Source organism: Dama dama, chromosome 22 (assembly GCF_033118175.1).
Source record: "Dama dama isolate Ldn47 chromosome 22, ASM3311817v1, whole genome shotgun sequence".
NCBI classification, from domain to species: Eukaryota; Metazoa; Chordata; class Mammalia; order Artiodactyla; family Cervidae; genus Dama; species Dama dama.
The window spans coordinates 7,930,603-7,948,889 of NC_083702.1; the positions used below are offsets into that span (position 1 = coordinate 7,930,603).

At 37.9% G+C, this 18,287-nt stretch overlaps 1 protein-coding gene across 1 annotated transcript in view; it reads right to left on the minus strand.

Annotated features, from left to right (window-relative positions):
- Positions 1-18,287, minus strand: part of EP300 (E1A binding protein p300) — a 64,390-nt gene that overhangs the window by 30,164 nt on the left and 15,939 nt on the right. Inside the window, exons 2-8 of the mRNA XM_061124457.1 lie at positions 14,597-15,234; positions 9,484-9,660; positions 7,954-8,215; positions 6,682-6,795; positions 5,540-5,785; positions 2,196-2,289; positions 1,495-1,632 (exon numbers count right to left, since the gene is read on the minus strand). Of these exons, the coding sequence (XP_060980440.1) occupies positions 1,495-1,632; positions 2,196-2,289; positions 5,540-5,785; positions 6,682-6,795; positions 7,954-8,215; positions 9,484-9,660; positions 14,597-15,234 (1,669 nt within the window). The remainder of the gene's footprint in view (positions 1-1,494; positions 1,633-2,195; positions 2,290-5,539; positions 5,786-6,681; positions 6,796-7,953; positions 8,216-9,483; positions 9,661-14,596; positions 15,235-18,287) is intronic.

An 18,287-nucleotide genomic window follows, 5' to 3' on the forward strand; every position in this document is an offset into this window, starting at 1 on the left:
CAAAGATAAATTACTGACCAAAAGAAGTGTCTGTCTGTATTAATCAAATCAAAGGGTTTCCCTGATCAGAATATAAGAAATGACTCTATAGAAATACTCTCTGGTCCTTGTTATTCTAATGTAGGGAAAAAAAAAAAAAAACCAAAACAAAAAACTGTGCTATCTTCTTAAAGGGAAGTGAGAAAACCTGACCTTTGCTACAGCAGCATGTAGCAAAAGCCTTAAGATCCTTCTACTCTTGTACTCAGCTTAGCAAAATAAAAACCTAATAATCTCTACAAAATCTTAAAAGATCAAAAACTTGAAGTGAAGGGAGCAAAAATGCAAAAAAATTCTGCTAAATTCAATGTCTTTTACTGTCTAGCAATTCCCCAAAATGCTTGGCACTAACTTTCTTGAAGGCTGACAAATGTGATTTCAGCTACGAATTTTATCATCTGGATATCTCGTGGTCAGCTGTGTATTACACCTGAAGGAACCAGGTGGAGAAGAAATAAATGGAAATCTGAGTTAGTAAAAAGTTCTCAAGCATATAATATTAACATCAAGTCAGATGATCAATCCCAAATAACCTACTGTCTCTATTAAGTTTCTAAACAATTTGATCACAAGATAAGTTTGTTTTGGTTATTCCTTATTAATACATTGTATTAAAATAATTTCAGTCTTCTCTTTGTGTCAAATTCCATTTCTGGTGCTATCATTTGAGAATTCCTAAATGAAGCTCAAGTATAACTGATAGGCTAATGTAACATAAAAATAAACTAAGAAGATAAGACAGACTACCTGGTTTTAAGGTAATAAAAAAAACTGGATGAAGTGGAGATCCCTCTATTAAGTAAAGGGGAAAAAAAAAAGAATGATTCTTCAAAAAAAAAAAAGTGCTGCATTTTGTTGAAGTATAAGTTCTGGAACCAGTGAGGGCAAAGCTCTATTTTTAGGGTATTGGGTATATTACATTTTACCATTCTATATGCCTTACGCCTCTTTCATCCAACAAGACAGTGTTTGTGAGGCAGTGTGCCTGGCACACATTAACTTCACAAAAAACAGTGCACAGGTATTTCACAAGCAATCGCTATGTACACATTTAGAGGACCAGAAGACCAGAGAGGCCACCCAAACAGATTCAATTTGTCAAGATAATAAAAATTTTACCAAGGATAACAGAAGGCTGTGTTGCCTCTACTATTCTAATGATCTAAGTTAAAACCTAGTTTTTCTTTTAAAATATGAGCTTTATAAAGGAAATGATTATTAAAATAAATAATCTTCAATATATATTGATTATTGTCACTAGACAGAATCCTCACACATGATTAAAAGCTAAAAGACACCTAAGAAATGATGGATAAAAAGTTGAGAAGCAGAGAATAGGAAGTAGGAAAGCCACAGGAGAAGTATCAGCAGCAACCAGGCTATAAAAAATCAGTAATTTCTCGTGTTTAAGTGCCTGGCAGATTGACCTTGAATAAGACATGCCAACAAGCTTACAGTTTGTGGACAAGATGATTTCGAAGATCCTGAGTAATATCTTCATGCCACTGCTTCCGAATTCCAGTACTGGATGGTTGAGCTGCTGTTGGCATGGGACCCAGAGAGGCCACACTGCCATTGTCACTCATCATTGGGCTTTAAAAAGGAGTGAAACAGTTTTAGCAAAGAAGGGTAGGAGAAAGAGGCTCTCACTGAAGTAGAGCTAACAGTGAGGACTGCAATAGGGTCAATACACTATGACAAGTCTACTTACACTTAAGTCCGGGGGAAATTGTATGTATGTATTTATACTTGTGAGGGGAAACAATGAAAACACACAACATTTCACCGTGTGGAGGGGTGGCTGATATCTTGCGTTTAAAAGACTAAGTCTTGTGTTACAAGACTAAGCCATCATTTTGACACAGCTTACCCAAGAATCCACTGGGCAATGGATTAATTGCTAACATTGGGATAAAGCAATCTCGCTTTTTAAGCAGCTGCATTTGTTAACTTCCTACTGCATTTGTAAAGGTGTCAGTTACCCCAAATAATTGATATAATTTCTAAAGAGGTTATAGAGAGCCTAAAGAAAACACATAACTTGTCAACATTCATCAAGGATATTGTCAAATCAAGGAAACTTAAAAAGCTCAAATAAGGAGCTCTAACAAGTGTCTGAAATCTGACCAAGGGCACAAACCAAGATTAAAACTTACTTTTGAGAATTTATGGCTGAATGCAACATCGAGTCAGAAAGAAGATTCGACGTTTGAACCCCTACACCTCCATTTACTCCCATAGGACTAGCACCTATGTCAAAACAAAAAGCAAGAGACGGTATTTTAAATACCAAAAAATGACAACAAAAACAGCAAAAATTAAGGATAAAAAGGAAGAGGAAAAACTATGAAAGTACTAGAATAAAACATTACAAGAATTTTTTGTCCTTTCAAAAGACCCAAAACAGAAGTTTTAAGGATATTGAGAAATGTGAGTAGTAAGTAAAATAATCACCATAAACAAAGTCAAGAGAAAGATGACAAATCTTGGGGGAAAAAATGCTAATATTATAAATAATAATTATTTGCAATATAATCAGCAACACATATATAAAGGCTACTATACAAAGTACCTTTACAGCATAGTAAGAAAAACATGAACAATCCAAGAGGAAAGGAACAATTTACATAAAAAAAGAAATACAATGGCTTAAAAAATATACATAAAAAACATATAATTTTTTTTTATGTATGAAATTCCAAAAACTTTTTTTTGGCCACGGGGCTTGTGGAATTTTAGTGGCTTGTGGGGACCTTAGTTCCCTTAACCAGTGGTCGAACCTGTGCCCTCTGCAGTGGAAGCATGGAATCCTAATCACTAGACCATCAGGGAATTCCTATGAATTCCCTTAAAGTTTGAGAAAACAAAATGCTGAGAAAGGTTTGGGTAAAGAAGCATTTTCTATGAAAATTCATAGGTGTGTAAACTGATCCACTCTTGGGAAAGCTATCTGGTAACTGTTAAACAAATGAAAAAAAAAAAAAAATGCACACACATTTTCACCAACTTAAGATTTCCACTTGCTATTTCATCTTACAATTATAGTCACATATGTATGGATAAACGTAAGAGTAATGGTGTCAAAAGAAGCAAAAAACTAGAACTAAGATTGTTTAGGGAACTGAACTTAACACATGTATGTGTTTTCATAAGCACCATCTATGTAAGAACATAAGAAACCTAAGGATGATGATCCCCAGGGAAGGGAATGAGACAGTATTCGCGTTACACATTTTAAATTGACTACTCCTTCAAACTGGCTTTAATAGCTCTATGTATTCCTATTACTATTTTAATTAATGATTTAATGAATATTACTTCTTTAAAACATACAGTGTCTAATAAAAATCCTATTGCCTTCTTTCATCACGCTTCCCAAATGGTTAGGCAGAACTCTCCTTCTAACAGCATCAAGGCAGGCTCTGAAATGCAGTTGCTGGTAGTGGCTTATCTGTCACTATGAAACACTCATTTTTAAGAAAATTACATATCCTTAACACAGATCTGCTTCACTGGTGGCAACAGTATGAAGGTAAAGAAAAAAGTGATTATACTATTACTGATTTATTTTACTGTCTTCTGGTGGCACATGAAAACAGACATTCCCTCCCAAAGTATCCAGGTTCATTTACTCTTTGGCACTGATTGCAAGTAATGGCTTAATCGTAACTTTAGAAAGATACTTTTATACAGATTTGTATTTAAGACCCTAAGAGTGAGCATTCACTTGAGATACAAAAAGGTAGGAACAGAAACACTACTGGCACTGAGAGAGTAAGTCAGAAAGAAAAAAATGAACAAAAGAAAAATTCAAAGCACCTGGTAATCAAGGAGAAAAACACATAATATTTTAAGCCCTAGGGAGAATCTTAAGCCTTAGGAGAACATGTATTTTTTCCTAAGCCCTGACAAAATCTTTATACATTAAGTGAATCCAATAGTAATCAGAAGATTAAGAATGTGGTTAAACAGGGCCATGGGGGCCTTATAGTAAAAAGCTTTAATGTGGAGTTCTGGGAGTTGCTCCCCCTTTCCCCTCTCTGCTACAAAATTTCTATTACCTGAAATATGTAGTAGAGATCCTGCTGTCTTATCTGTTTGTTCACTTACCTGCTCATCCACACTAGAGATGTCTCAAAAGTAGGGACAACTTTTGAGCCCCTGCGCCACAACTACTGAGCTCGAAAGCCTAGAGCCTGTGCTTCGTGACAAGAGAAGTCACTGCAAGGAGAAGCCTGCAAAGTAGCCCATGCGTGCTGCAGCTAAAGGAAGTCTATGTACATCAATGAAGACCCAGCACAGTGCCCCCCACAAAAAACAGTAGAAGAGATCAAAATTAAAAAAAAGACTCAGAAAGGTAAAAAAGAAATCCAAGAAGATAACTTCCAAATAAATTAAACTCCTCTCTCAATAACTCTTTTTCTCAATAACTCTTTAACAGGTTAGCATTCCTTGTAATAAAAGAGTGTATATTTTCTTAAGTTAAAAATAATAAAAATCAACAATATTTACATTTTTATCAGTAGTGTGCCCAACTCTGCTTTCTCATTTAGAATAAAAAAATAATGTGCAAAAACTAAAGCCTACTGTACCTATCAACAGAACGGCAAAAATAAGTTTCACAGGAAAAAGCATGATAGATTACTTCAAATCAGACTGCTGTCTAGTTACAGAGAACTTCATCACCATGAACGACTTTGGAGTAAGAAGCAAAGTATTAAGTCATGGGCTTACCAAAACTGCTTAGATGTTTAACTGCTTGACAGTAAAGAGATAGTCATAGGGCCAATCTCTTTCCCCATATAATTATAGAATAAAAACCATCCTCAAATTAGGGTATCAGAATACTGCTCACTCTTCCCTTCCCTCTGTTCTATCATAGAAAGAGGTTAGGCAAACAAGTGTATCTGATAAACTATTTCAAAGGCAAATCACTCCAGCTACCAGATACACTGAAATCTATATAAACAATAATCAAACACTTCAAACCAAAAGAATACTTCCAGCCCAAACACAACCATTTCTTTCTATAGTTTAAAATATCAAAAAATTTGGAAACTTAAATGTCCACCTGTAACAAGACTGTTCTATACAACAAAGTAGTATAGAAGCATCAAAAAGGATACCTTAGGTACAGAAACAGAAAGATATTCACACTGTATGAAGAAATAGTCTGTTAAAACTCATGGGATCCCATTTCTAGAAATAGAAACTAACATATGCACAAGATTAAGAAGGATATACACCAATAGCTGTTGCCTCTGGTATATGGATTACAAGGGATTTTTACACTATAATCTTTTTAAAAGTTATTTCAAAAAATTGTTCACGTAACAATAAAAAAGATGGGGAGACGGGGGGAGAGAACAGAGAGCAGGTAAAAGAGACATACACATACACGCAGACTAAAATAAACTAAGGAGCTACCCTTGCAGGTTACACGGCAATCACACACACAACTGGTGCCACCTCTGTCATGACGAGGAGGACACACACTTACTCATGTTGCTCATGGGCCGCATCCCTTGGGGAGACTGCCCAGACTGCTGGTTCTGCTGATTCTTTGCTTGCACCTGGGGCTGGGTAGGCATCTGATTTACTTGATAGGGCAGTCCAAGGGCTGCATAGGCTCTTTCTATAGAGCTGGGATCAATCTGACTGACAGTGCTTAGGCTGGGAGTGGACTGTTGACCCACCCCTAGAGAGCTAGTATTGCCAAGTCCAACTGGTGTTCCAGTCAAAATTGCTAGGGAAAACAGAAGAAAGAGTATTACAACATTAAAGATGCTGAGAAAGGAAATACTATCATGTCTGAGTTTTAAACACAAAAATAGTGCTGTGTGATTATGAAATACATACATCTTGTTTCCCGTTATTTCCTTAAATTTCTAAACGTAGAACTGATTGGTCAAAGGGCATCACTGGTGTGAAAAACTTTTGATCCAAAATATCCAAAAGCCTCCCCACAGGCTGTATCAATGTTCCCACCAAGAATGAATGACAGCGTGACAGGAAAGAAATGGTATTTTATTTCATTACTTAATTTAATAGGGAACTTTTGGGTATTTCCCCTTCTAGTGAACTATTTCCTAGTCCTAATTCTCTACTAGGATATCTATGGTTTATTTACTAATTTATGGAATTTCATTCCTTTTTGAAATATGCTATATGCAGTTCCAAATTTATCTTTCAATCCTAAATGCTACTTTTCAATCCTAAATCCTAAACTTAGGATTTAAATTTTTAAATCCTAAATGAGACGTGGTGGCTGCACTTTCTACTTTTGACACTTTTTTTTCTCTAAGAAAAGCTTATCACCCCCAGGCTTCTAAAAATAACCTCAAGCTTTTCTTTAACATTAATTTCAAATTATCTAAATATTTAGATCACAGGTAGAGAAGAGTAATAATCTGCCCAATGCCAAAGCAATGATGTTTCTGGATCTTATTTTAAGTAGTAAATACTTCAGTTCTAACCTTATATTTATGAAGTTTGTGGTAAGTGGAAATAATCTAGTATGATAGCACTGGCAGTCACAGAAACTTCATATAATCAAGAAGTATGTTAAATCTCACCAAATTGCACTGGTAAAGAGTCTAAGAATACTTTGATATAAAAGTTTCAAAAGATTTCATCACTTACACTGTTGATTTCTCTTATCTCCAGCATTTTTAAGGGGTAGACACACAGGACAATCATGCCTTGTACAATTTTTCCAGTGTGAAATGATTTGTCGAGAAGATGCACAGTGTGCCACTAATAAGAAGAAAAATGATTTTTTACATTACTATTAGCTAGCTTATCGATCATATAACGAGTGCTACAAATGTTATTAATGCATCTTGCTAACACCCCCTAACTATTTTACAGTCGAGAAAACAGGCAAAAACTGGTTAAGTAATTTGAACAAAGTCACAGAGCACCCAAAGTGGGATTCAAACTCAAGCAGTCTGATTTCCAGAGCCTCTATTTTTGACCACAACACTGTGTGAGAAAAATCTTTAAAAAACAGATTTCTCTTAAAAAAAAAAGGGGGGGGGGTACAGGACTTCCCTGGTGGTTCAGTAGATAGGAATCTGCCTGCCAATGCAAGGGTACCCTGGTCCAGGAAGATTCCACACACCACAGAGCAACTAAGCCTGTGTGCCACAACTTCTGAGCCCGCGAGCTCTAGGCCCCGAGAGCCGCAACTACTGAAGCCTGAGTTCCTAGAGCCTGTGCTCTGCAACAAGAGAAGCCACCACAGGGAGTAGCCACTGCGCGCCACAACTAGAGAAAGCCTGCATGCAGTAATGAAGACCCAGTGCAACCTTCCCCCCAAAAAAGGGTACAAATGAACTTATTTACAAAACAGAAATAGAGGCAGAGATTACCGGGCAGGGGAGGTGGAAAAATTGGGAGACTGGGAAGGACATATATATACTACTATACTCTATAAAATAGATAAATAAGAATCTACTGTATAGCACTGGAAACTCTACTCAATACTTTCTAACGTGTGAAAAGAATCTGAAGGAGTGGATACATGAGTATGTAGAACATTCACTGTGCTGCACAGCAGAAACAAACAACATCGTAAAGCAACTACGCTCCAATGAAAAACACAAACAGATCCCTAATGGCTCTGTAAGTATACTGAGTTGTCACATTCTTTTTAGTATTTGCCTACGTGACAGCAAGCTCTCAATATTTAAGGCTATGCTGGGGCAAATAAAGTCCCCTGCAAAAGAGAAGTCTCTAAAACTTCCTCTACCACCACATCTCCAGATACTCACTCAGAAAATGACACTCAATTTTATCATAACATAGAATAAAGCATTATCAGTAAGGAGTCTCAGGAGAGAGAAAATGTGATCAGCTCTAACCATAAATAAATACTGACTGCTGGGCATAAAAGCCTCCGAGCCCACTCACCTTGGCAGGACTTGCCCGACTGGCAGTGTGTCATGTGGTTGAGGACGTTCTTCATCGTCCGACAGTGGGGAAGGTTGCACTGCCTCACCTCCCCGTTGGCCTGCTCCCGGCGTTGGCACTTGTGAGCATGCAGGAGGAGGACAAGCTGCTGCTGGATGAGCTTGCGCTTCTCTGGATCAGCCGTATGTGCTCCAGAACCCATCCCTTGGGCCACCGGAGCCACCAGGCCTGGCTGCTGGACCTGTGGGGCCTGCTGCTGGCCCTAAGGGATACAACGGTAAAGACACATTCAATGTTAGGTGTCACTGGGTGCTACCTCCTGAATAAATATGGACCTGGAGATTTTCAATGAAAACCTTTAACGACATGTCATCTACTAGGTGCCAGACCCAATTTTTTAACACAGGGGATTCTAAGATAAATAAACGATGGCTTCTGCCATCAAGAAGCTTAATTTAACAAGAAAATAAATTACTATTACTATATTAACAAGTAATATAATCAAAGTATGTATAACATACAGAGAGCAAAAGAACGAGAAGGACATGGTAAAGTCCAGTGCAAGGGAGAAAATAAACAAATCTGTTGTGAAGGGCGTGTTCAAGTTAGATTTTGAAATAGTGAAGTTTCTTGGGAGACCTGGCAGGGGCCTTTCAGGTGGGTGAAAAACTAGTTTTTGTAAACTCTGGACAAAATTCGTTTCTTCCTATAGAAAAGTAAACATTTCTGGAGACAGAGAAATGTGTTAATCTTTCCGTCTCCAAAACTTTGAAGAGTATCTGAAATACAGGCATTCAATGACTATGGGACATAAAGCAAAAAACCTAAAATATCTGAAAAGGAAATAAAATTCCTATAGTACAATTTTTGAAGATGAACATGGACTATTTGACACATTTACAACTAGAGATAATTTTACTTTAGAAAAACAGCAATGTTAGAAGAGTTGGAGATTTTTCCACAGCAACAGTCACTGTTAAAAATAATGTGTAACTTTGAGAGGGAGGGAAGTTACTTCTAACAGTACCAGGTATAAATCAATAGATATCCAGATGACTGACCAAAGAGGAAAAAGGTTCCACTTTCCTATCCTATAGAAAGAATTGCGTATACAAGGAGTTGAATATGGCAGGACCCCAAAACTTTCATTGTGGCAGCTCCACTTGCTTCTGTTTGGACTAACATCCTTACTGGTCAGTGCCCAAGTAAAAAAATACCATGTGAAATGGAAGGCAGGCATAAGCTTCCTTGATCACAGGGACCATCCCATTACATCCTAGAGTTCTGCTTTACAGAAGAACAGAAAACATAAAAGTTTAACAGAATTCTTAAAAAAAAAAAAAAAATCTTTTGGCTGTACCAAGCATGCATGGCATGTGGGATCTTAGTTCCCCAACCAGGGATGGAGCCCATGCCCTCTGCATTGGAGGCACAGAGTCTTAACCACAGGACCACCAAGGAAGTCCCAAACACATTTCTTTTGCTCAAGTGTCAGATGGAAAACAAATCTGCAGACAGATTACTACCCACCATATTGGGCATTCCTCCACCAGGAACTGCCTTTTTGTCCATTGCAAATGGAGATAAGCTATTTGGTAGTACAGACTTTGTCGGAATCTGGAGACCAAGGCCACTGGCTCCCATCTGCTGTCCAGAATTCTGAGTGTATGGTGAACCGTAAGGATTAGGGTTGTTCATCATTCCCATCTAAGAACAAGAAACAGAAAAGAAATTACATCTTATTCCCCACACTAACAGGACATACTATTTCCTTTCCTTTTCCACTTCTTAATTTACAAAGACAACTTTAAAAGAAATTCTCCGTATATAAAAAGATTATAATCTAGGGGCCTGAGGTACGGTAAATTTAGAGTTATTTCCTATAAATATGAGATGTTATTAAAAATGTGTCTTCATTTAGCTACAATTACTAAGCAGGTTCTGCTATTCATCTCCACTTTCAATGCACTAAATAACTTTCATTTAATGTGCAAACTGTAACTTAACAAATTCAATCTAACTGAATAAACCATCTAATCCTTAAATATATTAGAGAACTTGATATATCAAAGCATTTGAATGCTTATTCCAGCATTAACAAAAAAAAAAAAAAGGGAAGGGGACTTCCCTTACTGTCCAGTTGTTAAGACTCTGTGCTTCCAGTGTAGGGGGCATGGGTTTGAAACCGGGGAACTAGGATCCCAAATGCTGTGTGGAGCGGCTGGGTTAAAAAAACAAACAAATACCAAAAGCAAGGTAGAAAACTGGTAGTTTGGGGGATGTGTCTTTTTTAAATTCAGGGACACAGTAGAATAGTGATTTAAAATTTTTTTGAATCTGAATTATCTAGATACAGCGTGTAAACTTGAAAGCCTGCATTTCTTGATATCTCACACCTAGTTGCTTTATTAAATTGCTTCCTTGGCTCTTAAAGTAATCTGAGTGTATCTGCAATCCCTATGTGCTTTAAAAAGGAAGTCTGGGGACTTCCCTGGCAGTCCAGTGATTAGTAACCTGCACCTTCACTGCAGGGGGCACAGGTTGGACCCCTGGTCGGAGAACTAAGATCCCACATGCTACAGAGCATGGCCCTGTCTTTACGTCAGTACACGTGGCACCATCGTACCATAGCTTAAAGAACAGGGCATTAATTAGTCAAAAGCCAAATGTCTTACTGGTAACAATGATGCAACTCACAGTTCTATTCTTCCACATAAGACTAGCTAGCACTCAGGATAGAAACTAAGGATGCTAAAGGAATCATGCCACATTTCTCATCTTTCTCAGACAGATCCAATTCTATCAAAGGGTCCTTAAAATTCTACCTCTAGCCACCCAGTCCCATGTATCCATGCCCACTGTCAAGTGTCAAGCTGTGTCAAGTCCCTGATCACAGCTTTTGTAGACTGTATCTAACAGGTTTTCTTGACATCTGTCCTCACTTTTTTCTACTCACAAGGGGGAGAAAACGATGGTTTACCAGACCTTTCATTATCTGCATGAGAATTTGACTACTTCTCCATGGCAGAAGTACTGCTTATCTCCCTTACCCATTAACTTGCAAACCTGAGAGCATCATGTTTCCTGAATCTCCAACATTTGCTTCAGCTTTTCCCTTTCCCTATAACTAGGCAGTGAGTGGCATACCTTCCTTCCCTATTTTTTGGTTCCTGAATGCTAACCTGTAAAGGAAACAAAATACTAAATTCACAAAAAGGCAGGGATGATGATAGGGAATGAGACTGAGGGAAGTGGCATTGTTCCAGTGAAAACATAAAAAAACAGGCAGCCTCAGTGGGATGCAGCCAGAGTAAAAACGTATTTGGTCTCCGATAACTGGAATTTCCTATGTGAATCTGACCAGTGAAAATGTAGGGATAATCAAATACAAAAACAAGCTTACATGAAAAGTTCCAGTTTCTTTTGGTAGTTTCAAATGGGGCTGGAAGCACTGCTGCTACATATTGCTTTTAAAGTACTAATATTTACACTAACACAGTTCCAACAGTGTGCTCGCCTACACTTGGGGGAATTGGATTTCACTTGTGTTTCTTATTAGCATGGAAATCCAGGGTAGATGTAAAACGAAAGCCATTTAAGAGTCCACAATTTATGTAAATAAAACATTGGAATTTGTAAGATGCCTTCATGTCTCTTGTTAAGATGCACAATGTGTTTATCAAGTACATCCTAGAAGAGTTTGGTCCTTCACACATTTGTTCACATAGACATCACCTTGATTGCCTACACCAAGTTTCAACAATTCCTGATGTTGCTTGTTCCCTCAATCACAATGCATAACCTAGAAACTCTAGCAGACCCTGGTCTCAAATATACAGATTGCACTAACTGCCAGTCAGATGGCAGTAATTCATTCCTAACACTTCTGGCCACTGTGACCAACAAAGACCCTCAGGCTTTTTGTGTGCCATCTCCCTCAGAGTTTTGCTGCCTGTGTTAGAAAATAAACACAACCACCCCCCTCACCCCTACTGTTTCTATCTATTCAACCCCACTACTCTCTCACTAATAGGAAGGGAATATACTGTACTTAATTTCTGCTACACTGTAGTTAGTTATCTCATCTTGTTCCCTTCTCTACAGCTAATGTGATCCAGATGTCCAACTACCTACCACCTACCTGGACCACAGCGATACAGATCTCCACCTCAACTGAAAAGGCAGAGGACCAGGAAGCCACAGACAGTTCTAGGCAACTAAAACCAGAGGAACTGCAGGGGAGTATTTTATCTTTCTTTAAAAAATAAATCTGACTCTACAGGTTGTTTCTTAGTGTTGGATGCATTAAAAACAGAAACTTAGGGAACACTGCAACACATAAAACACAGGATGGTAACAAACACTGATAAACAGAAAAGCAGTATACAATGTGAACAGTTAAGGAATATTTAAGAGACAAGAATCCCTTAACAAGGCTTCCATGTATCAACAGTAATGCACACCAGCAGTAAATGTGAAAATGTGACTCCATGAATCCCCAAATAATAAAAACAAAATTAAACTACACCCTGACCTGGTCTACCTATTGGGTTTGATAAATACATCTATATCCAGTCATCCCCCAGGCACTGTGTCAACTGGTGGGGGGTGGCGGAGGCAGTGGCAGGGTGGTATGTACATTGATAAACAAGGAAAGCTAGGGATCTCTCAGAACTGAAAAGACACCTAATCCTAAGCATTTTCCATACTCACTCCTATGACTCTCACACTACTGATTTAATTCAGGGACCTCACCTCCCCATAGGGACTGTTTTTCAAATTGATACAGCACACCTAAAACCACACCCATCAAGACTGCAAATTTGGGAGTAAGAGTCTCCTTTAAAATCCATCAGGACTTGGCATAAAGACTTGTCTTTTTCTCTCTCAGCATGGATTCTTCCTCTCTGCCTTATATTTAATACTTTTACTTAAACTTTATGGGTTCAGTACTCATATAGGTGATACTCACTTAAAACAAATATTTTAGTAATAAAGTCTTTATATTTGAATTCCCCCTCTCCATGAAAATATAAGCTCCACAGAGACAAAGATTTTTTGTCTGATTAATTTACTGCTATATATCCAAACTGAAACAATGCTGATGTAGAAATTTGTGATTTAGATTATAAATAGAACAGTGACCCACTCTCAACCTAGGCATTCTCCTAATGAGCCTTTTCTTATTTTTCTTCACGGCACTATCTAGAATACTATTAATTTACATCTTATGTGTACCCTAGAAAGTAAGTTCCATGAAGTGAGTTTATTCACTGCTCTAGCTTCAGCATCAAAGCTACAACTCAGTAAATATTTGCTCAATCAGTGAAGGTGTAATGTTTGTCATCCCTGCCCCCATATAAACATCAGGAGGGCAGGGACTCTTAATAGGCATATCCCTAGAATCTAGAAGAGGTACTTAATAAATATTCTACCTCTTGTTTCTGGTTCTCATTCCAAATATTTTAAGTAAACCACATCAACACAGCAACATAGAAGTGCCAGAAAGGGAGAACCTAGAGTAGGTAGTTGACACCAAACAGAATCCTAAGTTAAGATGTCTATATCTTTTACCCTGTAGCTATAAAACACACACACACACCCACCCACCCACCCCACATAAATATATTTAAGGGCTTTCATTTATCTACGTGACCTCAGGGTTCCCACTCCCACTTCATCCACGTTTTACTTTCATTCTAGAACTCTCACCATCATGATTCTCAGGAATACGCAAGTCCTGCTGCTGCTCAAATTATTCCTCTTAGTAGAGCACGCTTGCTCCTAACTCCATGTGAAAATCTCTCCCACCTCTAATGTCACCTTACAAGTGAAGCCCTCTCTTTCAATCAGCAAGAACTTAGGAATAATTACATGTCAGAGACTGGCAACTATAGTGTGATGCCATTTCAAGAAAAAGGAATAAAATGTGTAGGAAAAATATGAAGGAATAAACATCAAATATATGCTGATAAAATTTTAATTATACAGAGTACATATTTAAATGTATTTAAAAATGTATTTAACATTCTCTACTTAATAAGGGTAAGAAAGTAGGCTTTTTAAAAAAGAAAAGCCTTTCAAATAACAGCCAAAATCAGGTTAATTAGAACACCTGGAATGTTGGTTGGGGTTTTATGGCAAACTAGTGCATCTTAGGGTTTCCCAGGAGGCTCAGTAGTAAAGAACCTGCCTGCCAATGCAAGAGACGTGGGTTAGATCCCTGGGTTGGAAAGATCCCCTGGAGAAGGAAATAGCAACCCACTCCCATATTCTTGCCTAGAAAATCCCATGCACAGAGGAGCCTGGCAGGTTGGAGTCCATGGGTCGCAAGAGTTGGACATGACTTAAGTGACTAAACAACAATGCATCTTAATATCCATCAACCAATAAGGAAAAAAAATAACACATCTCTTAAAAACCAGGGACATTCCAAGCAATGGGAACAAATGAAGTCTATCTGAAGATAGTATAAAATTTGCGACAATAGATCCCTGGCATATAATATGTGGGAAATGCTACGTAATATAAGAAGATTAAACATGAACAGTCAAGAATAAATGAATAACCCCAGGCCCTCCTCCTCCACCCCTGGAACACTCAAGATATACTGACAGAGCACACAAACTGAAACCGCACTCACCTTAAGAGGCTGGGGGCCTCTCAGTCCTGTCTGTCCTCCCATTTGGGGAGAGCCTTGCTGCAGTGGCTCAGTCATTAAGTTGCCAGCATTTCCCATGCCTGGGTTTGGGTACTGCATATTAGGTCGCCCCCGGCCTGCTCCAATTGAACCGTTCATGACTTGATTAGGCATCATCCCCTGTCCATTGCCGGCAGTCAACATTCCAGGATTCATGGCAGCATTCATCCCTGTGTTCATTCCCATGGCAGGCTGATTGACAGGGCTGCTCATCATACCTGCTGCAGATGGTGTGGGACCCTGATTTGGTCCACTAGTGCCCATCCCCATGTTGGGAGAAGTCAAGCCTGCCTGGGCCATTGGGCTTTTGACCATGCTATTTATCAAACCTAATCCAGGACTGTTCTGTTGGGCTTGGCTGGCCATGCCTTGGCCTGGGCCACCAACCCCCATATTGAGGTTAGGGGAACTACCAGACCGTAGCAATTCTGACAGCTGTTTATGTTTAGAGGCTGCATCTTGTACTATGCCAAGACTTGTCTGAAGCTGACTAATATCACCACCATTGGTTAGTCCCAATTCTGTAGAGTTGATTAATTCATCTGGTAAGTCGTGCTCCAAGTCAAATAGAGAGCCGAAATCTAAAAACAAAGAGGAAAGATAAAGGTTAAAGTATGACAGTCAAAATTACAAATTTCTCTATACTTGTTCTTGATAAGCATTAAATATAATTTCTAAACCTCAGTCCATGGAATACTATCGATTTGTATTAGGTTTTCATGTTATACTAAAGTTTTATTTTACATGTTTGTGTGTGTGTGTACATATAAAATATATGTAAGAGTACTATCATGCCAACAAGTTTATTTTTTTTTAACAAGTTTAAACATTTATAAACTGTACCTAAAATAAAACCAAAGAAGAATACATCTTAGTGTGATACGCATTACGAGTCGCTGGAAGTTTGTATTGACAGTCATGAAAAAGATATACAATTAAAATTGTTTACTATTCCAGAATTTCTTAAAAGGGGTTAAAATAACTAATCTATACACAGACTAAATCCAGAATCTATACACAAATTAATTCAGAATGAAACAAAAGATTAAAAATATAATAATTATAAAAAAGACAACTGATTAAAAAAAAAAAAGATCTGCTCTTTGTAGACCACTCAGCGTAAGCTCCAGGAAGACAGGGGCGGCTTACCTCTAACTGCTATCACAGAGCGCCTACCACAAAGCTGAATGAAGTTGTGTTCACCTGACTTCAAGCCACAGATTAGTTTTCCTTAACCAAAATCTAGCTGAGTAAGATATGAAACCATGCGTCTAGTTCCTTCACCAACCTACAAACCATTACCACTCCATCTCTGCCCTACCCCTGTGCCAAAAAGAAGATGCGAAAATTATAGATTAACTTAGGGTCCCTTGTCCTCGGCACCACTAAACATTCTAGGCTAGATAATTCTGCTTGTGAGGAAGGAAAAATTGTCCCGTGCACTGTACTCAGCAAATCCCTGGTCTCTCCTGTTTATGCTAGTAGTACCTCTAACCTATTTGTGACAAATGGTCTCTCCTGTTAATGCTGGTAGTACCTCTAACCCATTTGTGACAATCAAAAATGTCTCCAGATATCACCAAATGTGCTTTGGAAGTGCAAAACTGTCCTTGGTTGTTGACAGTATTAATTCATTATATGCTGATGGTGGAATGTTTCCTTGTGTACTCCAGGGGGACAGTAGAATGAAAGCTGCTCAAAAAGTATTGCAGTGTTATGTAAATAAAGGACTGAGGTGTTTTGCATTTTAATTCTCCAAGTATTTTTAACATTAAAAGGGCACTGCTGAACTTACTTGTTTGGTCCAGTGATTAAGAATCTGCCTGCCAGTGCAGGGGACACGGGTTCCATCCCTGATTGGGCATGGGGGCATCTAAACCTATGAGCTGCAACTACTGAGCCCAAATGACACAACTGGTGATCCCAGGTGTCCTAGAGCCTGTGCTCAGCAATGAGAGGCCACTGCAATGAGAAGCTCCAGCACCACAACTAGAGAAAGACTGCACAAAGGTAAGAAAAACCAGTGCAGCCAAAAATAATTTTAAACAGAAAAGGTCCTACTGGGTATTTAAAAAGTAAATATAGTTGAACCTATAACTGATAATCCTCTTAAAGATAATTCATCCAAAGACAAGATACCACTTTAATAATGATCTTCTTGGTCTAATTACCCTCAGGTTCGTAAGTATAATTCTTCCTCTATGTGAACTTCCTGTTCTTTTTCACTCTGTCATGGCACTGAAATTACATGTGTGTCTCTTTCTCTTCCTCCTCTCCTTCCATCTTTTCCCCACCACCACCCCTCACCCCACCTATGCACCCAGACTATAGCTCTGGGAATATACCAACTCCTTAAAGGGTGATATTTTAGTTGAACTGAACTGTACCTCAGGATCTCAGGACGTGATTTAGAGTACAGAATTATTTTCTTTCCTTCTGAAAAATCATGTGGCCCTCCATCATAAAAATAAACTATCTCATGAATAGTTTTGGAATATAAATAAGGTTTCAAATAAAATTTACCTGACATCACTACTCAAGACAACTGCTTAAGACAATTATATATTTCCTTCATTTCCTTTTATTTACATAATTCACAATTCACTGGAATCATACAAACTTTTAAGCAGCTTTGCATTCTACTGTCCCCCTGGAGTACACAAGGAAACATTCCACCGTCAGCATATTTTTAGTGTTTAGGAAAAAATAATCTCTACCTTTAGAAATTTAAAATATACACATGGGGAATTCCCTGGCAGTCCAGTGGTTAGGACTCCAGGTTTTCACTGCCTGGGTTCAATCCCTGGTTGGGGAAATAAGGCCCCACAAGCCTTGTGACAAGGCCAAAAACATAAAAAGTAAAAAATACACACATACATAAGCGACAAATTAAAGGACAAATCATAAGAAACTGAGTAACAATAAGAATACATTTCAAAACTTTAAAGCTAGAGATCAACAAATATCCAAGATATTTGAAAAAAATAGTAAGAAAAATAGTAAGAAAAAGATGATCAAATACAAAAGCAATACAACGACAACAACAAAAAAAATGGAGAGGTTATTAACAAAGCCAGAAGTTGGTTCTTTGAAGAGAGTGTAATAAAAGATAAACTTCTGGGAAAGTTAAGGGGAAAAGACAATAAGAGAAAGTGGCATTACGAATCAATTTTATACCAAAAAAACTGGAAACAAAATTAATAAATTCCTGTTAAGCACTCAATAAACCTCAATCAAAAAGAAATTATATGTATCCCTGCATCTCCAACAAGTCAATGGTAGAAGTTACCAAGAGATTCAACAATATATCGTTTGAATACCTGATTCAACCCAACTGCGGAAATACATTTTGAGAATCAAGATAATACAAATACTGATTAATGGATAATATTGAGAAAATCATTAATTTTGTTGGGTATGACAACAGAATAGTTATTAAAATAAATCCTAGGAGATACATATTTAAGCATTTCTAGTGAAACAAGAAGTCTGGGATGTACTTTTTAAAACTCCAGCAGAAAAAACAGAGGTGGGGAGGGGACAAAATTGTTAGTAACCTGAAGTAACAGACACATGGGAATTCTTTTTTCTATTAAATTGAATTCTTCCATTTAAAAAGTTTAAAAGGAAACAT